General features: G+C 42.9%; 1 protein-coding gene across 10 annotated transcripts in view; it reads right to left on the bottom strand.

Annotated features, from left to right (window-relative positions):
- PFKFB2 (6-phosphofructo-2-kinase/fructose-2,6-biphosphatase 2) overlaps nucleotides 1–18,657 on the bottom strand; it is a 129,158-nt gene that overhangs the window by 19,744 nt on the left and 90,757 nt on the right. For 9 of the 10 annotated variants that reach the window (XM_032792566.2, XM_075064840.1, XM_075064838.1 and 6 more), the window contains 12 exons: nucleotides 17,944–18,069; nucleotides 16,381–16,477; nucleotides 14,246–14,312; nucleotides 14,038–14,112; nucleotides 13,394–13,450; nucleotides 12,202–12,326; nucleotides 11,375–11,582; nucleotides 7,508–7,654; nucleotides 6,455–6,559; nucleotides 5,748–5,877; nucleotides 4,042–4,104; nucleotides 3,343–3,416 (listed from right to left, as the gene is read on the bottom strand). In XM_032792566.2, the coding sequence (XP_032648457.1) occupies nucleotides 3,343–3,416; nucleotides 4,042–4,104; nucleotides 5,748–5,877; nucleotides 6,455–6,559; nucleotides 7,508–7,654; nucleotides 11,375–11,582; nucleotides 12,202–12,326; nucleotides 13,394–13,450; nucleotides 14,038–14,112; nucleotides 14,246–14,312; nucleotides 16,381–16,477; nucleotides 17,944–18,069 (1,274 nt within the window). Of the gene's footprint in view, nucleotides 1–3,342; nucleotides 3,417–4,041; nucleotides 4,105–5,747; nucleotides 5,878–6,454; nucleotides 6,560–7,507; nucleotides 7,655–11,374; nucleotides 11,583–12,201; nucleotides 12,327–13,393; nucleotides 13,451–14,037; nucleotides 14,113–14,245; nucleotides 14,313–16,380; nucleotides 16,478–17,943; nucleotides 18,070–18,203; nucleotides 18,280–18,657 lie in introns of those variants that run through there. The other variant, XM_075064839.1, reaches the window with a different exon arrangement.

Below are 18,657 nucleotides of genomic sequence, written 5' to 3' on the forward strand. Positions count from 1 at the left end.
GCTGCCTCCCCCTCATTTAATCTTACTAAAAAGTCAGTGTTTCTTATTCCTGCATTCTTTATTACTTCATCACACAAATGAGGGGACACTGCAACAGTAGCCCAGGAGGATTGGGGGAGGAGGGAAGCAAGGGGTGGGGTTGTTGCACAGGCACCCCCCGTTAATGACATGCAGCTCATCATTTCTGCGGGATCTGACATGGAGCGGCTGTGCTCTCTGGTTTTCTAGTACACTGGTTCTCTAGTACTCTTGTCCCATATTCTAGGCAAGACTCACTCTATTTTTAGATAAAACATAAAGGAGGGAATGACCCAGGGAGTCACTCCCATTTTTGTCTTTGCGCCCCCAGCCGACCTCAGCGAAGGCCAACCAGGAGCACCCATGACAGCAGCAGATGGTACAGAATGACTGATAACTGACATCTCATCGCCAGTTTTCAATGGCATGGCAGACGGTACATTAGAGATGGTAACCGTCTCTGCTACCTTGCAAAGGCAAATGAATGCTGTTGTGTAGCACTGTAGTACCGCCTCTGTCAGCAGCATCCAGTACACATACGGTGACAGTGACAAAACGCAAAACAGGCTCCATGGTTGCCATGCTATGGCGTCTGCCAGGGCAATCCAGTGAAAAAGGGCGCGAAATGATTGTCTGCTGTTGCTTCACGGAGGAAGGAATGAGTGATGACATTTACCCAGAATCACCCGAGACACTGTTTTTGCACCATCATGCATTGGGATCTCAACCCAGAATTCCAAGGGGCAGGGGAGATTGCGGGAACTATGGGATAGCTACCCACAGTGCAACGCTCCATAAATCGATGCTAGCCTCGGTACATGGACGCACACCGCCGAATTATTGTGCTTTGTGTAGCCGCGTGCACTCGACTCTATACAATCTGTTTTACAAAACCGGTTTATATAAAATCAGAATAATCCTGTAGTGTAGATGTACCCTGAAATCAAAGTTCATGCCAAGATATTCCTGATGCCAGAGCCACTTTCCACTTGCCATAATCAGAAGCCTAATCCTGCTTCTGCTCTGCAGGCAGACCTCCTATTCAAACCAATTGAGGCCTAATGCAAAGCCCATGGAAGTCAATGGAAAAATTCCTCTGTGCAGAGGACCAGCACAAACTGTATGCACCACTGAAGTCCTATTTTGAGAATTCACAAGGTGCGTAGGTCTTGTGCTAGCCCTCTGCATAGGAGTAAATTTAAACTTCTGGGTGGCTACAGAATCAGGCCCCTCAACTATCAAATTTCACCTGTCACCTTCTTCAAAGTTATCCATTTCTAACCATTCCCTTTACCTTAGCCCCACTGCACACAGAACAGCTGAGATACTGCTTTCGTCCAGTAGCTGCTGTTAAAATGCACTCTTGTCACTGCACTGTAACAGCTTTATTTCCCTTATCTCTGTGGGTTCAAGATTTTTTTAAACAGGATGCAGATAAAAAAATTATTGATAGTAAAATTTCTCCAAGCACTTGGATTTATTTTCAGACCTGCTGCATCTTGCCAAGAAAGCAAAGAATCAAATAGTAACAGCTCCTACTGTTTTCATGGAGGCAGTGCTGAGTATCACACAGGAACAAGGTATCAGTGCTAGCACAATTTGAGTACAAATTATAAAATACCAAAATTGAACTAGCCGCTGAAATCTTGCTGAATCTCCTCAGAGTGGCCATTTCAATGCAGGTGTTGCCTTTGCAAGACACATTCAAAACTTTCTGCCCGTCTACAAATTCCGAATTTGTCAATCTATTATTTTCTTGTCATCCCGTAGTTCAATAAGACAATTTAGATGCCACAAAAAATTCAGCAAGATTAGAAATAGGTATTAATGACAATCATCTTCACAGCACTTTACATACACTTTGCAAAGCACAGAGAGATAAAGGTCCAAGTTCTCAAAAGTGTGTCTAAATGTAATGGAATCACTTCCAATATACACCAGTCTAACCCAGCAGGGTTTAGCAGATGTCCTTCAACAATAAGTGCTGCAGTTTTTGAGTGCTCAACGTGAACACGCGGAGCCTGATTGTTAAAAGATGGCGAACACCTGGACCCTAGCAGTTGCAAATGATCAGCACCTCTGAACTACCAAGCCCTGTGTCAGCGTGTAAAGGTGGACACTCAATAACTGATGCAACCTTTGAAAACTTGGCCGTAAGGCCTCAATTCAGCAGATAATTTAAGCGTGTGGTTAAGTGCTTTGCTGAACAAGGGTAGGATGCTGAATGTGGGTCTTGTGGCGTGCTTACATAACCCGTGGAAGGGAGCTTCCTAGCCTAGGTCGACAGATGTGGGATAGCGGGGCTCATGCTAGCACTCTAAAAATAGCTGTACAGACAGCACTTTGGAGCTATGGCTGAGGCTAGAGCTTGGGCTCTGAAGCCTAGGGAAGAGTTTAACTGCTGTTCCAACATCTGCATTTCAGCAGAGGTGCAACTGCCCACACCAGGGCTGAATTTGGCTCTCACGTTGCCACAATCTTCTGTTCCCTAACATACTGATGGCTAAGGTCGGTGTTCATATTCACCTTGTAGTCCTAAAGAGTCATTCCCCACTATGTGTGCCTAAATTTCCGTGTCTGAATGTCCTTATTTGTACAGAATACATAGATGTGTCTTTACTAAATTTAAGAGTATCAGTATGAAGAGACCAGGGTACAAAAGACCTTTCTAGTTGCCTCAGATAATTACACATATCTGGATCAACAGCAATAGAACAAATGCACTGATGGTGCCTTGAAGGTTTAGCTTTCCAGGCAGACCAGTTATAGCACTGACCTTGACGTTTCCACCACTTTTTAGATCTTGTGAACCAGAGTTAAAGCCAACCAAGAAGTTTATTTATGATTTTTGTCCAATGCTATTTATAACTTTAGAAATATGAGCAAGAGCTCACATTAAAGAATTATAGAACGAGCATCTTAAAAAGACAGATCATAGCAATAACAATGGGGAAATGCATCATTACACATCGGGATGATCACCCTAAAGCTTAAAAAGGCTGTATTGATAAACTTTGCATTCAGTTGTCCTAATATGGTTATTGAAATAGATTTTAAAATAAACTCTCTCCCATTCATGTTTGGAAACAACAAACTAAATATCTGGAAAATTTAAACCTGCAATAGTTGAGCTCAAAGAAGTTAATTATCCTTATAGGGGCAATACTTCAAAAGCAGTTTTTGTGACGGCTGAAATGAATGCAAAATTTCTAGCAGGCACTCCATAGTGACTGTTCAGATTTGCAATATTATCTTTGATGCAGGCTCTAGTTATGTAATTTGCCAATTCTGAATCAAGGGCAGGGATTTTCAGTAAAGACTTACAGTACTCCCAGAAGGCTTGTCTCGATGGGTATTCACTGCTTCAACATTCAAGGTGATCGTTTCCACTTTACACCCTTCACCAAATGAAAAGAGAAACTTCAAAAGAGGAACTAGATTTTCTTTTAAAATCAATTATTCTCAGTTAAATTACTGGCAACTGGACTCAGATATTTGCAGAGACAATAAATAATTCAGTTTCTTCTTTTGTAAAGAACCTGTATATATATACACAGTACTTTAAATTTAATATTAATCACTGATTCTACGTGTGTGTGTGATACACATTGTAATTACTTTCTCTGTAGATTTTGCTGCTGAAGTGGAGCTAGTAAACAAGGGCAGCCTTCACACAAAGATACATGCTGTACGGATTACACTTATTGACATGAAAACTAGTTCAAGTTCAGTTCATTCCCAGGTACGAGTTAAAGTCTGGAGGGAAAAACCAGTTTCCTGGTCAATAAATATAATCCAGAGATAATGGGTCTCCTTTAGAAGAAACTGGTTGTTACTCATTTTATATATATATATATATAACGTTCTCGCTCATTTTGCCTCCCCCTTATTTTCTTTTAATTATTATAATAAATGTAGCATTTAAATGTTTAACAGGACATAATTTTGCATGTATATTTTGATATCAAATTGCCCAGCAAATTCACAAACATGCAGCTAAGTGAGAAAAAGAGAAATATGTACCATAAGCAACTGGTGTGAGCTTGAATATGGTGTGAAGGGGGCACTTCAGATATGGCAACTCGTCTGAAACCAGAGAAGAAGAAGTTAAACACAGCATGTATTGGGCACAGTTTGGAGCTATGCAGGAATTTTGTGGTTCCTCAATTTGGCCTGGATCTTGCAAGGACTTACACACACGCTTAGCTTTAAGCACATGAGAAGTCCCATGGGGTTCAAGAGGATGGCTCACTTGTTTAACGTTAAAATGTGTGTGTAAGTCTTTGAAGGATCAGGACCTTTGTTTTCTGAAAAGCTGATGCAGAAGGTAATCGCCTCATAATTTATTTGACATCCCCTTATCTCTCCTGGAGTCTACTGCTGCAGTCCTGAGGGATACCCTAGAATCAACTTTGTGCACTTCCCTCCTGCTTCAACTCTTCCCCTCCTTGAGCCACCAAGTCACAGGTCCAGTAATTCCATCTAAGGGCACATTACTGCTGCTACTCAGTCTGCCAGGAGAGTTCCCCCCACCACAAGTTCTGACCACACTGCCTTCGCAAGCGTCAGTCCCTGCCTGCCAGCTTAGGGACCAAGAGACCAGGAGCTGAACCTAAGGGCTTAAATCCCAGCTCCACTGAAATCAATGGGAGTTTTACCACTGATTTCAGTGGGGCCAGGATTCCTCCCAAGGTCCCTCCCACATGGCCAGCAACAGTCCCAATAGACAGGTTTCGTACTTAGATCGGGATTTTGTTTTGTTTTGTTCCTAACCTTCCACACAGTGGAAGTAGCTTTCAATAGCAGATACAGACATCCCTGAAAACAGAGGCTTATAGCAAAATTCCTCAGAGACCCACCCACTTAGGGTATGTCTATACTCCAATGTCTACACGGTGCCAGCTGACGTGGGCTCACAGGACTCGGGCTAAGGGGCTGTTTCACTGCAGTGTGGACGTTTGGGCTTGGGCTGCAACGTCTACACTGCAGTTAAAGAGTTTCTTAGCCGTATCCCCGCGAGCCCGAGTCAGCTGGCATGGGCCAGTCATGGGTGTCTAATTGCAGCGTAGACATAGCTTCTTGCAGCCACAGGTCTCTAAGGGTATCTGTCTGGTGGATCTTAAAGATCGTGGCAAACACTTCAGGAGTTTAAGAGTTCAATTCCGTGTCCTTGGACATAATTTCCCTTCTCTGTGCCATTTAGCCCCACTGCTGTCCAGAAATTGGCTGGGTGATGCTTTCTCTGTAAGTACTTACATGACCCTCATCACAGCTGTATCTGAGCACTTCACAATCATTAATGGATTTTATCCTCCTCGCACCCATCAGGTAAAGTGGTATCACCCCCCATTTCCAGATAGGAAACTGAAGCATGGAATTGATTAAGTGACTTGCCCAATGTCATAGAAGTATCTATGGCAGAGACAGGAACTGAAACCCACATCTCTCAAGTCCCAATAACGGGGCCAATCCAGACTAACCTTCCTAAACTCACACACCCGAAGTGGCTGCATTTCCATGGCACTGCAAGGAGAACTGTTTGTGAAGCACTTACAGATACTCTGGGCTAAAAGAGGCTGGAGAATTGTAAGGTACTATATTACCGAATTTTTTTTTCCCAAAAAGTTCTGTTTTTTTTTAAATTAAATGAATAATGCAAGTCTCCCTTCCAGAAGCTCTGTTATGTAACTGGCAAACCCCAACCTAACACAGTGAATTTACTTTCACACCTGCGCTCTTGTCAAGGAAGTAGGCCAACAGGCACCGCATAACAGCCTGGTGAGCAATAACCAGAACATTGCCCTGACGCTCCAGCTCCATAATCACAGCCTCCAAACGCTGGACCAAGTCTTGGTACGACTGGAAATCAAGGGAAAGATTCAACAGCATAAGGATGTTTAGGGGTTTCACAAGCATGCGGAGATGCCAGAACCAAGAGCAGGGCTTAAAATTGCTTTACATGAATCAAAACACAGGTTAAAAATCTTAAAATATGGAAGATATAGAAGAACTGATAGCACTGGTGGGGGGGGGGGGCAAGATATATTTTTGGATTGGTAACTGGCCCCTAAATTTGTGGAGATAGTCAGATTTCGAGCAACATTTTCAACAGATGTAAATAAAACTAAGTAATAAACTAAATTAAATAATCATGTCTATGGCTCTCTCCCTGCAATGAGCTCCACGCAGAAGGACCCTTATGTCTGCACACAGCCCCAAGGAAATAATACACTTGATCATATTTGTAAAATGTATCACTTGCATGGCACCATAAAGGAAATAGTCACTGATCAGTAACCCACTGTATTACAGCTAAATTTGGGATACTACCATTAGGTCTATTGCCATTTCCCACATAAATCTAACTTCGTTTTAATTATTCCCTTCTTTCCTACCTACACATACTCAGCTACACTATTATTTTAAACCTACTCACTTCTCCTCCAGGATAACGATAAAGATATTTCTCTTGATCCCTCAGAGCAAACTCATCTGGGTACTGAGTTTCAATCTCTTCATATGTCATCTCTTCACACACTCCCTGGTGGAAGAGGAGTTTGTTAGAAGGGAATTCATTTCAATAGATTTAAGTACTGGGGGGAAAGGACTGAACACAGAAGATTCTATGCCTATGTGGCGAGTGTTTTACATTTCGTAACAGACAGGAGTAATTCTAACACAGCACTTTACACCTGACAACCATGGAGTGGGCTTGCAAACATTGATTCCTTAAGCCTCCCACCCCTCCTGAGAGGTAGGCAAGCATTAACATCCTCATTATATAGATGCAGGCAGGCAAGATCAGTTGGATGAACAGGAGACTCAACCTTTGCACTGTGGAAACTAATTTCTTGAGAGAGGTTTTTCTGGCCTGTATTACATGAGATATCAGACCAGGTGATCACAATGGTCCCTTTCTGGCTTTGGAATTTATGAATACAACAGAAATGACCTCCGCAAAGGAGCAAAAGTCTCCCCCACACCCCCCAATAACTGCAATGTGTTTGCTAGTTTGAATTTTAAACCCAAACCTTTATGTTCTATGGCTGTGGTTTTGGTTTGTTGGTTTTTAAATCTGCAAATAACGAAAACAAATATTTACTTCCAAGTTATTATCTTTACAGCTTATTTGCATGAAAGAATTACAGTGGGAACCACTGAAAGCCCAACATATGCCAGTTGTGCTGTAGCTGGTTGTTGCAAGTACATGGGACCTTGAATATTGAGTTTTTAATGGTATGTGCTGTAAAGAGCATTGGGAAACTTAGACAGGTAAAAATCCATCAGCATTTTCAATTTTACACCAAGCAGTCCCATAGTTCACAGAGGTGAGGGGTGCAATATAAACACATAGTGTTGTGAAGCGTAATTAATGCTCAGAAAATGTTTAGATGAGAGGGGAAAGACTTTATTTCATGTTCACTGTTCTTATTTACAAGCCCCCAGAAGTTCAGTGTATAGTTTTGGATCATTTCCCCACTGTACTCACAGCATCGAGCTCATTCAGAATCTTCCACTGCTCATAGGGGACCCCTAAGAACTCAGCTGTCTGGATGGTTCTCTTCAGCTGGCTCGTCCAAACCTTCAAATCCACAATCTCCTGCTCAGCAATGAATTTTTTAAGGGCTTGAGCGAACTGGAGAAATTGAAGCAAGTTGGGAGATGAGAAAAGTAACCATTGTGAATTCACTCTTCATTATGAAAGAACATGCTAAATAAACTTCTCACCAGACTGGCATTAACTGATGCCATCCAGAGCCAATTTCTGCCACTCTGGGTCTAGAGTTAATATGTTCACAGTTGTGAACGGTATAGATGTCAAACATGCCTTGAATACATGTTGCGAATAAGTTACCATAGCTCCCTCTCACGCCCCTTTTAATCTGGAAGCTAAACACAGCAACTAGGATTACAACTAATCACTGCATGTGGGCTCCCAGCTTTAGCTTCCTCTCAGGACTAAAGACAATGGGAATCAATCTGCCCATCCAAATGTATAGGACATCTTGTCTGGGAAGCATCAGTTAACCTAGAGCTGAAATACACTTTCCTCAGGAAAGGAAAGCTCCAATGCTTGTTAAGGAGTCTTCCAGCTATTGCTAGACTCTCAAATCAAAGACTCCCATGATTTGCTTGTGGACGAGACTTCCATCTCTCTTGGTCTAGCTAAAGAGAGCCTCTACCAGATGACAGACAAGAATTTCTTGTTTTCCTGTGCAGAGTACTCTACTGCTTCCTATAAAGAACCAGAGCTGTGTGTAGAAACAGAGTTATACCAGTTAAGAATGCTTGCTAGGTCACCTATAGAAATATGAATAACATATATAGGTCAAGCTTTCTGATACCCCAAGAAATTCAAACCAACAATTTTTATCCCAAATTAGAAACTGCACATTTATCTGCTTTATGAATTAAAGGTACCATCTCTCTAGATCTGATTACCCTGTCTGTCTTTTTAAAATAATGTTTCTTGTTCCACTACAAGCCCTGAAAGATGTGAAATAAAAGGTATTCGATATAATCAAAGAATGTATGGACTAAGTCCACTAAATTTACATGAGCTGTAAAGAGATTTTGTTCGCTTTCTTTCTAAATAATTGCTGCATTAAGTGGTATGAATTGTATGACACTAAAAGGAAAAACAACATTGAAAGATATATGCAGTGTTGCTGGTCCCAGGATATTCGATAGACAAGGTGAGTGAGGGAATATTTTTTATTGGAACAACTTCTGTTGGTGAGAGAGACAAGCTTGTGAGCTACAGGCTAGGACCTGAAGAAGAGCTCTGTGTAAGCTCAAAGCTGGTCTCTCTCATCAACTGAAGTTGGTCCAATAAGAGATATTACCTCACCCACCTTGTCTCACTGAAAGATATAAGCAGCTAACCAAGGTATAACTTTGAAACTGAGCAGAGATTCCAATTCGCAGTATAGATAATACAGAAAAAAAAACAGATAAAAAATATTTGAAATGAATGAAACCTTGAAGTCTACTAGGAATTGAAGAAATTTGTTATACGCCAGCACCATCTGCTGGATATCAGTGGAAACAATGGAGCCGAATGGCTTTCAGCTCTCATTCAAGTGGTCAATAGAAACTGCACCGTTTCTCAGATGTGGCCACCAGAGGCTTTTCTTATAGCCGCAGCCTCCTGGGCAGTGACTGGCGGGGCGCCAGGGGAGGGAACCAACAGGGCGTGGGCCCTGCCCCCCTGAGGATCCACAAACGCCAGAGGAGCAGGCAGCCAGTGAGTTCCCCACCTTCCTGGGAGCAGTGGGTCTCAAATTTCAGGCCTCAGCCCTGAAGTGGTGGGTAGCAGACTCCAGTCGTGAGGCTTTGAGCTCTGGCCCTGGACCCTAGCCACAGGTGCAAACCCTCAGCTCACCCTCATCCACAGTGCATCTTGGGTTGCCAACTTTCTAGTCGCACAAAACCAAACACCCTAGCCCTGCCCTTCCCTGAGGCCCCGCCCCTTCCCTGAGGCCCCGCCTCCACTCACTATATTCCTTTTCTCTCAATAGTTCACTCTGACCAGGGCCGGCTCCAGGCCCCAGCGCGCCAAGCGCGTGCTTGGGGCAGCATGCCGCAGGGGGCGCTCTGCTGGTTGCCGGGAGGGCTGCAGGCGGCTCCGGTGAACCTCCCGCAGAAACGCCTGCGGCAGGTCCACCGGAGCCGTGGGACCGGCTGACCGCCCGCAGAAACACCTGTGGCAGGTCCACCGGAGCCGCGGGACTGGCAAGCGGCAGAACGCCCCCCGCGGCGTGCCGCCATGCTTGGGGCGATGAAATGGCTAGAGCTGGCCCTGGCTCTGACCCATCCTCACTCTTTTTCACTGAGCTGGGGCGGTCTTTTCCCAGGGTTAGCATCCCAGGGCTTGTTGTCCAGTTCCCTCTCGCCCCCCAGTTTCCTCTTCCCTACTTCTCTGCTTCCAACAAGTGACTGCAAGCTCTCCCTTACAAATACAAATTTCCTTTCTTTAGATTCCCTACCCAGCTTCTCCTCCAGTGAGGCTTCATCAGCCATTAGGCCTCATCAGTCCCTGGCTCTCCTCCAGGTGTAGCCTATAAGGTTAATTGGCCTATTTTACCTGTTCAGACACTGTGAGGGGTGGACAGCCTGTCACACTACCAAGTAACCAAACTGTGGATTTTAACTAAGTAATGCTATATATGTGTTTCTCCTTTGTAAATCCAAGCACACTGCCCTCTGAACTTCAAAAAAAGAAATGTAAGCAATTGCTTTTGATGTTTCAAACTAGTTCCTATCAAACCAAACACAAGAAATAGCACGGACCAAATTCATAAGAGAGAGTACTCTAAGGCAGGGGTAGCCTTATTCTTTGAGAGAATTACCTGAAGGGTGATAAATGCATTAGAGATACTAAAGAACTTAAAACTGGTGACAATCAGTAAATGTAATAAGATTTAGGGTGATTTGTTTTGTTCCTCGGAATAGTTGCTGGAGCCCAACAACTAGTTGCTGGGTCTTGTTACTCACACAGAAGACTGCATGTGTATTTTGCATTCAGCATACGCCTAGAAGATCTGTTGTATCTGCACTTGAACCCTGCGAGGGCAGCACTCAGGCAGCCTTCGGTGGCGCTCCTGCAGGAAGTCTGGCGGTCCTGTGGATTCAGCGGCAAGCCGAGGGACCGGCGGACCCTCACAGGCAAGCCGCCGAAGGCTGCCTGATTGCCGTGCTTGGGGCGGCAAAAAAGCTAGAGCTGCCCCGCCTTGATCAATCAACTGTTGTTTATATACCAATGAGGTTCTAGGTGAATTAAGAAACTGCTGATTGGTTAAGAATAACAAAATGTCCTGATCTCAGAAATACTGTCTAAGATAAAAGTAGACCAGCAAAGAACCTAGTATTAAAATTAGTAAACTAGCACTCTCTGGATTCATTAACGAGGAGTTATCCTGATTAAACTGCATCCCAATGTTGGCAGTAACATTTCTCATATTGGCAAATCTAGTCTATTACATGTCAGCTTTACAGTCTAACTGGCACGTTGGCAAAACAATAAAAACGTACGCTCATTCTTGTTTGCGCAGTAAAGAATGAATCCTTTGCAGGATGAACACCCCTCACTGGCCGGGAGCATTGCTACAGGGGGGCAGGGAGAGTGACAGCTGAAGATGAATGTGGGGACTTCAACTCCAGGCCAAAGAGAAATCACACATCCCTGACAGTCAGATGCAGGCCAATTTCTCGTCTGGCATAAATGAACAAAACTCTGTTGAAGTCCATGGAACTGAGCCCATTTACACCAGCAGACAATCTGACCTAAATCCAGGTCCCTATTATACTGACACACTTTAAAAGGATGTCAATCCTGACACTGCCAAGAACATACCTGCTTCCCACGTGGTGACAGGCCAGAATCCCCACCGATCTTGCCAACAAGGTTAAACTCACTCTCGCCATGCCGGCAAAGGTAGATGGTGCGCGGCTGGACATGAATGTTCATTAGGTAATAGACGATTTTACTCTGGATGTAATCCCGGACACGGTTTACCAGGAACCGCTGTCCCACATTGATCACTTTAATGAAGGAAAGATCTCTACGGTCAACACAAAACAAGGATGCTCGTCAGCATCTTTAAAGCAAAATATGTGTGTATTCTTGTAATACTGATACTGCTGCTACCACTTGGCATTGAGGTGCCTTAGAAAACTCTTAGAGAGAAAAGACAGACTATTACAACGTATCAGAGGGTTAGCCTATAAGGTGCCACAGGATTCTCTGCTGCTTTTAGGGTTAGCCGTGTTAGTCTGGATCTGTAAAAGCAGCAAAGAGTTCTGTGGCACCTTATAGACTAACAAATGTATTGAAGCATGAGCTTTCGTGGGTGAATACCAACTTCGTCAGATGCATCCGACGAAATGGGTATTCACCCACGAAAGCTCATGCTCCAATATGTCTATTACATTGTAGTGTAATTTTCTATTTAAACATTCCTGTTTTATACACTAGAGAGAAATCCTTGCAAATCATGTTGGACATAATCCTGCACGCTTTACACAAGCAAATCTCCCATATTGCAAAGTCAATGAGCGTTTCACTAGCATAGGGACTGCAGCATGTTAGGTTAGGGAACAAAACTGGCAAAAGAAAGCAGCCCATGTGTCTGAATCCACAGCATATCCAGTATGTAACATGCTCCTAATCTTGCCTCTTACTGGTCATAACTATCTGGATCAAGGGGCTGATATGTGACTTTATAGCACTCTATCCTCTTCAGGAAATCATCCATCACACACTCTCGATTTCTCTCTGGGTAGTCAGGGCTGGAGACCTTCACTTCCTGAACAAGAGAGAGAGATTTAAGAAAAGTTAAGCAAACTGTCTATAAATCAGAATAAGTGACATTATTCTTCAATTTTCAAACAAACAAACAAGCAAACGCTGTTTGCTTTTCCCCTTCCCATCTGCCCTGTGAAGAACCTGCTCCTGGAGAGGAAACAAAGAACACTTCCAAATGTCACAGGGTGGCATTTGGTCAGGGGACAGAGACAGATGGCTTGACTTTTCCCTCTCCACACAAACCACTTACTGCAGATCTTTCCATGAAAATAAAATCAAGCTCCGAGATAAAATGCTTCATGGCTTTAGTTTGGTTTCCAAGTTCCCACATATATAACCCATCTGTCTTGGTTGCCATGCATCTGCAAATATTAACCACTTATTTCAGAACTGAAACATCAGAACAAGGCTATCAGAACTGCATACACTATTGCAAAGGGCACCCCACCCCAGGTAGTTTACACAGGGATAGCACTGCACCAGAATAAGAACTGCAGAGTTACACTTATTAGAAGCAGTTCAGTTTCAATCTCTTTCTGCCTAGTGAGATAACAAAGCCCAGTTTTTCTGATCCTGGCATAAGCTGCACTAAAGCAGGGTAAGAGCATATTGGGTGAGTTTAACCGAGGATGCCATTCATGACTGCAGAAAGGAAAATCAGAATGAAAGTTAGAACTCAGTCTTTGAGCCAGACTCTGATCTGTCTTAGGACAGCATAAATCCAGAGTGACTCATCTTACTCCGACTAGGTTATTCTGAATTTACATGGGTGTAACAGAGATTAACCCCAGACCTAAACAGACACCTCAGTGTAGAACACTCAGTACGACTTCACAGAATCACCTGCCCACAGGCAGGTACAACAGAATGAGAGAGAGTAAAAGCCTTTAAACCCAGAATCCCCTGAGTTCTGTGCATTAAATTTAACTTTACTGTAGAGCTCTCTAATAATAATGAATCTCAGCATTTACTGTGAGCCACTATAATAGTCTGTGACCTTCCCTGACAAACATCAAGTCTCCTGGAGAAGGCTGCTACAGACTGCACCTATGAACATTCAGCACCCACCAGGATATTGGCAGCAATGACTTCTGGATCATCACAGACAGACTCCACAAAAAACACCTAGAGAAGAGACAATGAAGCATGTTTAGTAGAATTAAGAGCCTCTAGAGTAATGTACATAGGCCATATTAATTCCCAGTATAGCCACAAATGAAGTCAGCAGGGTTACCCCAGGGATAGATTTAGCCAGATATGCTTTATGAGAAACTAACCTTGCCCCTCACAGTGGGTTCCTATCATCTGTCTATTTAGGAATGTGTGCCACACTCATCCTCACACTCTCTGGGCTCCAGAGAGATAAGGGCTGATGAGAGAAGAATATTTTGTTTGGGATATCCCAACAGCCAATTCACTAAAACAGGGTACTTCCCAAATCAGACATATGCATAGAAGGGTGCATGCACCTACCATGCACTTTAAATATTCATTGACACCGGAACAGAGTGGATGAAAAACAACACCAGAACGGCATTTCAAACCAGCTTTGCAGAGGTGGACATGATGACACAAACCCTGAAACTACAACAGCACTGTACAAAAATAAGGGCCCAAATCTGCCATCCAATGCACTGACGCTAATGGCAATGGGATACACCCAAAGGAAGCATTCACTCCTACAGTCGTTATTCCAGATCAATGAAAGTCACCTTATAAGCATTCTCCTTAGCAAAATTTAAGATCAAGTCCCTCCTCTCTCGAGTCGTGTTGGTTGCATCGAATACCTAACAGAAAAAAAAAAATCCCAACAACATTAGCTACGGGTTTTAAAGCTGCCAGAAGAGTTTGGATGAATATCTCAGGCTTTGATTTAATACTCTTTTGATTTAAACTCGGTATAATGAAGTGTTATCTTACAGCTATCTGCCCGCCATCCTCTGTGACATAAGCTTTCACATCTTCCAGAGCCACCAAGGCACACTGTCTGTAAGGAGAGAAATTGGCAGCATTGTAGACAGTGCAAAGTGTTCAGATTCCAAGCCTCATGAATCACAACTCCAAAGCTTACAGTGGGATAAGTTACAGAGCCAACTCTGTTTAAATCCCTTTTGCACCTCCATGCCTCTGTTCTGAGCACTCTGTCTTTCCAGCTCAGGAGTCTGTTGCCATCTCTCCTTAAAGGAACAAATGGGCCTCTATGGAGTCATAGTCTTTGGGGACAGATGCGATGCCCACCAGGGAAGATAGATTCTGGGAGCCAAAGCTGAATCTAGGTCTCCCAACTGGTCACTAAATGGGACAATAAGGACTTTTTAATCCATCTGCTTTCTATTTGTTTTACATACCTCTCTTATCATCTGAGTTTTGTCCCTTGGGCCCCATTCTGCACCCCTGGAAGTAAATGTCCAGATTCCCTCTGACTTCAGTAGGAGCAGGGTTAGCCCCTTTATTAGATTTATTGTTTTAGTATCATTTGACATCTCTCCCCAAGACGTCTCATCATTAAACAGCCACAACTGTACGCTTGGGGGGAAATTCTACCCTCCACCCCATGAAAGTCAATGGGAGTTTTGCCATGGACTTCAGCGGAGCAAGGATTTCATCCTTGGCAATCATCTGTAAGGATAAATTTTTCTTAAAAGAACATATCTATGCTCCAGTCAAGGGGGTGAGAGAGCACGGCAGCTTGTAAACATGCCTGAACAAGGACCAAAGGGCACTTTCTTGGAGGGATAGTTATATCTCTGCCAACTTGCTAAAGAGGATCTGAAGTTTGTTACCTACTCATGAACAGGAGGCCTCATGCCCATCCTGAAGACCCAGCTTCTAGGGCAGCTGTTTTAATGGCATGCACAGGATACCCTTCAAAGCACACAGATATGTGTTTCCCCCAGCCCTGAAATGTGAATTTTATGGAACAAGTCTGCTTGTCACCTTGAATTCATACTACAGTGTTGGTGTCCTGCTGTGTGCAAATGTCTATACGAAAAGTGATCTGGAGTCTGAAGCTGGGAATTGTTTATTCTGGTGGAGAAGTGCAAAAACAAAGCAGAACCCTGGAACAGCATGACTTTTAGACTGACCTAGAGGTAACCTGAATTCAGAAGCAAATTCCAGAGCAATGCAGAATTCAGAAAAATTATCAGCCACTAAGCTTTGATCTCAATAGCTACAGAAAAAACATAATCCTGCTGCCATTATAATCAATGGGGGTTTTGCCACAAATACTCATGGGAGGATGAAGCCCTAAATATTTTATCCTATTGGAAGCTATAGAGAAATACACAGAGATTGTAGAGGCTATAAGATGGTATAAATCAAGCATGCCGGAGACCATACAAAAGTCCAAATTACTAGAGAGTTTAACAACATCTCTCTCTTTTGTAAGAGCCACAAGCAAGTTCACATGCTTGGAAATTTCCCCCTGCACTGTCTGCAAAATTAAATTACCGGGTAGGGTTAGTTTACTTTCTCCCTATATAATTCCAGGTATTCATTTAAAGATGTTCTTGGAGTTTCCAGTACCCCAAAACCTGTATAGACAGCTGTATCATCAACTGGGCAAGGGTCAACTACCTTTTTTCCTCCTTCTCAAAGTGCCAGCAATGAGGAGAATGCAGGTGGGAATATGAGGATTTAATGAAAAAAAAAATATATTTTTGAAGAGCACTAGTCTACACAAAATTCAATTCTGCCCCCAATGCAGTTTTTAAAACTTGTAAAATAATCTGAAGTTTCCTCAGGTAGAACAAATCATTAATCCACTCCACAAAACATTCACTGCAGGCCCAAATCTGCCATCTTTACACACACAATGTAACACTTTACTTTGTGAGTAGTCTCTGTTGAAATCAATGGGAGGTCTGATGCAATAAAGTCCTCCTCCACCTAAGCAATGGTGGCAGAATTTAACCCCATATTTGTCTATTGATATTAAATGTCACTTCCTACAATCAGAGACATAGTCTAAACCCAGTTGCACAGACTTTAGAATGACATGAACTTTTTCCTCTACCATTCAAGTTGGGTTGCACCCTCTGACACAGACTTACTTCCGAATCTTCATGGCTTCTGTGTTATCATGCCTGAAAAAATCATAGGACTTGTACGACTGCACTGCTTCACGACGATATACTCCTAGATTAAACACTTCACAAAAAACAAACAAAGACGTGTGATTTGCAGCATTTCACAAATATGTGTTACCTAGCTGTGAGCCAAGAGGAGAATCACATCCTTATCTTGATTACAGCAATTTATGAGCTATCCCTCCAACTAAAATCTTCCAGCAATTTTACTTCAAATTAACTTCCACAAACACCACGAGAATTCCTTATGACTGAAATCAGAAACACTTAAACTGCACCAAAGAATTTCAGAATCCCTGATTTTCTGTGTGTACCTTTTCCCAGATCTCCTCAAGTTAATCCACATTTTTATAACTATTCTCCTAGTTATCAGTATGTTCATGTGCAATCCCTATGCCCATTAAGCAGGATTATATGCACTCACTGAAAGGAGAAGAGGCCCAAATCAAGCAGAAGGGGCTTTATAATATCTCATGCACTTTGCTAAAGAAGAATTTAGTTCTCAGAAAACATAAGAACATCAGAATGGCCGTACTGGGTCAGACCAAAGGTCCATCTAGCCCAGTATCCTGTCTACCAACAGTGGCCAATGTCAGGTGCCCCAGAGGGAGTGAACCTAACAGGTAATGATCAAGTGATCTCTCTCCTGCTGTCCATCTCCACCCTCTGACAAACAGAGGCTAAGGAAACCATTCCTTACCCATCCTGGCTAATAGCCATTTATGGACTTAGCCACCATGAATTTATCCAGTTCCCTTTTAAACACTGTTATAGTCCCAGCCTTCACAACCTCCTCAGGTAAGGAGTTCCACAAGTTGACTGTGCGCTGTGTGAAGAAGAACTTCCTTTTATTTGTTTTCAACCTGCTGCCATTAATTTCATTTGGTGGCCCCTAATTCTTATATTATGGCAACAAGTAAATAACTTTTCTTTATTCACTTTCTCCACATCACTCATGATTTTATATACCTCTATCATATCCCCCCTTAGTCTCCTTTTTTCCAAGCTGAAAAGACACCAAATTTGGCAGCCCTGGAAACCAAAGGCCTCTGTCTGACTGAAATTCACCCCCATGCAGAGGGCCAGCACAAGGGTCTATGAAGCACTTAAGACCTACTTTGAGGACGTAAGTAACACACAGATTTTGTGCTGGCTCTCTGCACAGGGATGATGCTCCCTCTCTAAGCACAGAATACATACAGCTTGAGTAACACTAATTAAGCTTCCCTGACATATTGACCCTTGGCAATCTGCCTGTAGAAACCACCTCTAAGGGTTCAAGTGGAATTCAGTTGCTATGGATAATTGAATCTTAGGTCTCTTTGCTGGCACTGCCAATAAGGTTTTATGCCGTAGACGCTTGTTCATCGGGGACAACACTGAAGCTAGCACCCCATAAAGTAGCTACCAAGTTATGACAACTTTCAGTGACTACAAACCTGGGCTGGATTAAAACAAACGTCTCATTGCCAGCTCCATGACCCATCCATCACTTTAAACTACCATGTACAAAAAATCCGTACAGACCTTTTGTAGGCACACCAATCCAGTTGAGGTAGCGTGTTAACTTCTTGGACATATAAGTCTTGCCCCGGGCAGGAAGGCCAATCATTACAATCAAAGTAGGGGAGTTGGTCATATAGGAAGCCCATGCTGCAAAGAGGAGGAGGCGAAATCATTAAACTAACTAAAACAGCTTAGAACCAAAACCAAGTCAGAAGCCAAATTCATCTCTGGCATAATTCACTGCCTCTGCCCATCTACCAGCCACACAAAAGGTTACTTACTGTATGAAACACACAGTTGATTCATTATCATGCCCTTCCATCCAATTAAACATTAATAGCAATCACCGGACAACAGCATGGCTCTCTCGAGGCTTAGCTAATGAAGTAGGTTAACCACTGATCAGCCACCGGGAACAGGGAAAATAATGTGTAACTAATGTGTCAGCCAAAATACGTCAGCCAGAGTTAAATATATTTAACTATTAAGCAGTAACTGTCAAGGACATAGGAAAAAATTCTTTAATGAAAGAGATCATATTTCTCTACTGACAGCAGACAGGAATCTAATTTCCTTCCTTAACATAGTCAATAAATGATCTGAGAAACTAAATTAGTAATGTTTAGCCTGTTGCTGAGAAGCAGGATTTTTTTTACCATTATTGGTTTTGCATAAAATTTCTTGTTTATTTAAAAAAAAAAAGTTATGTAATTTCCCAAAAGCAACAGATTAACT

This window comes from Chelonoidis abingdonii, chromosome 4 (assembly GCF_003597395.2).
Source record: "Chelonoidis abingdonii isolate Lonesome George chromosome 4, CheloAbing_2.0, whole genome shotgun sequence".
NCBI lineage: Eukaryota > Metazoa > Chordata > Testudines > Testudinidae > Chelonoidis > Chelonoidis abingdonii.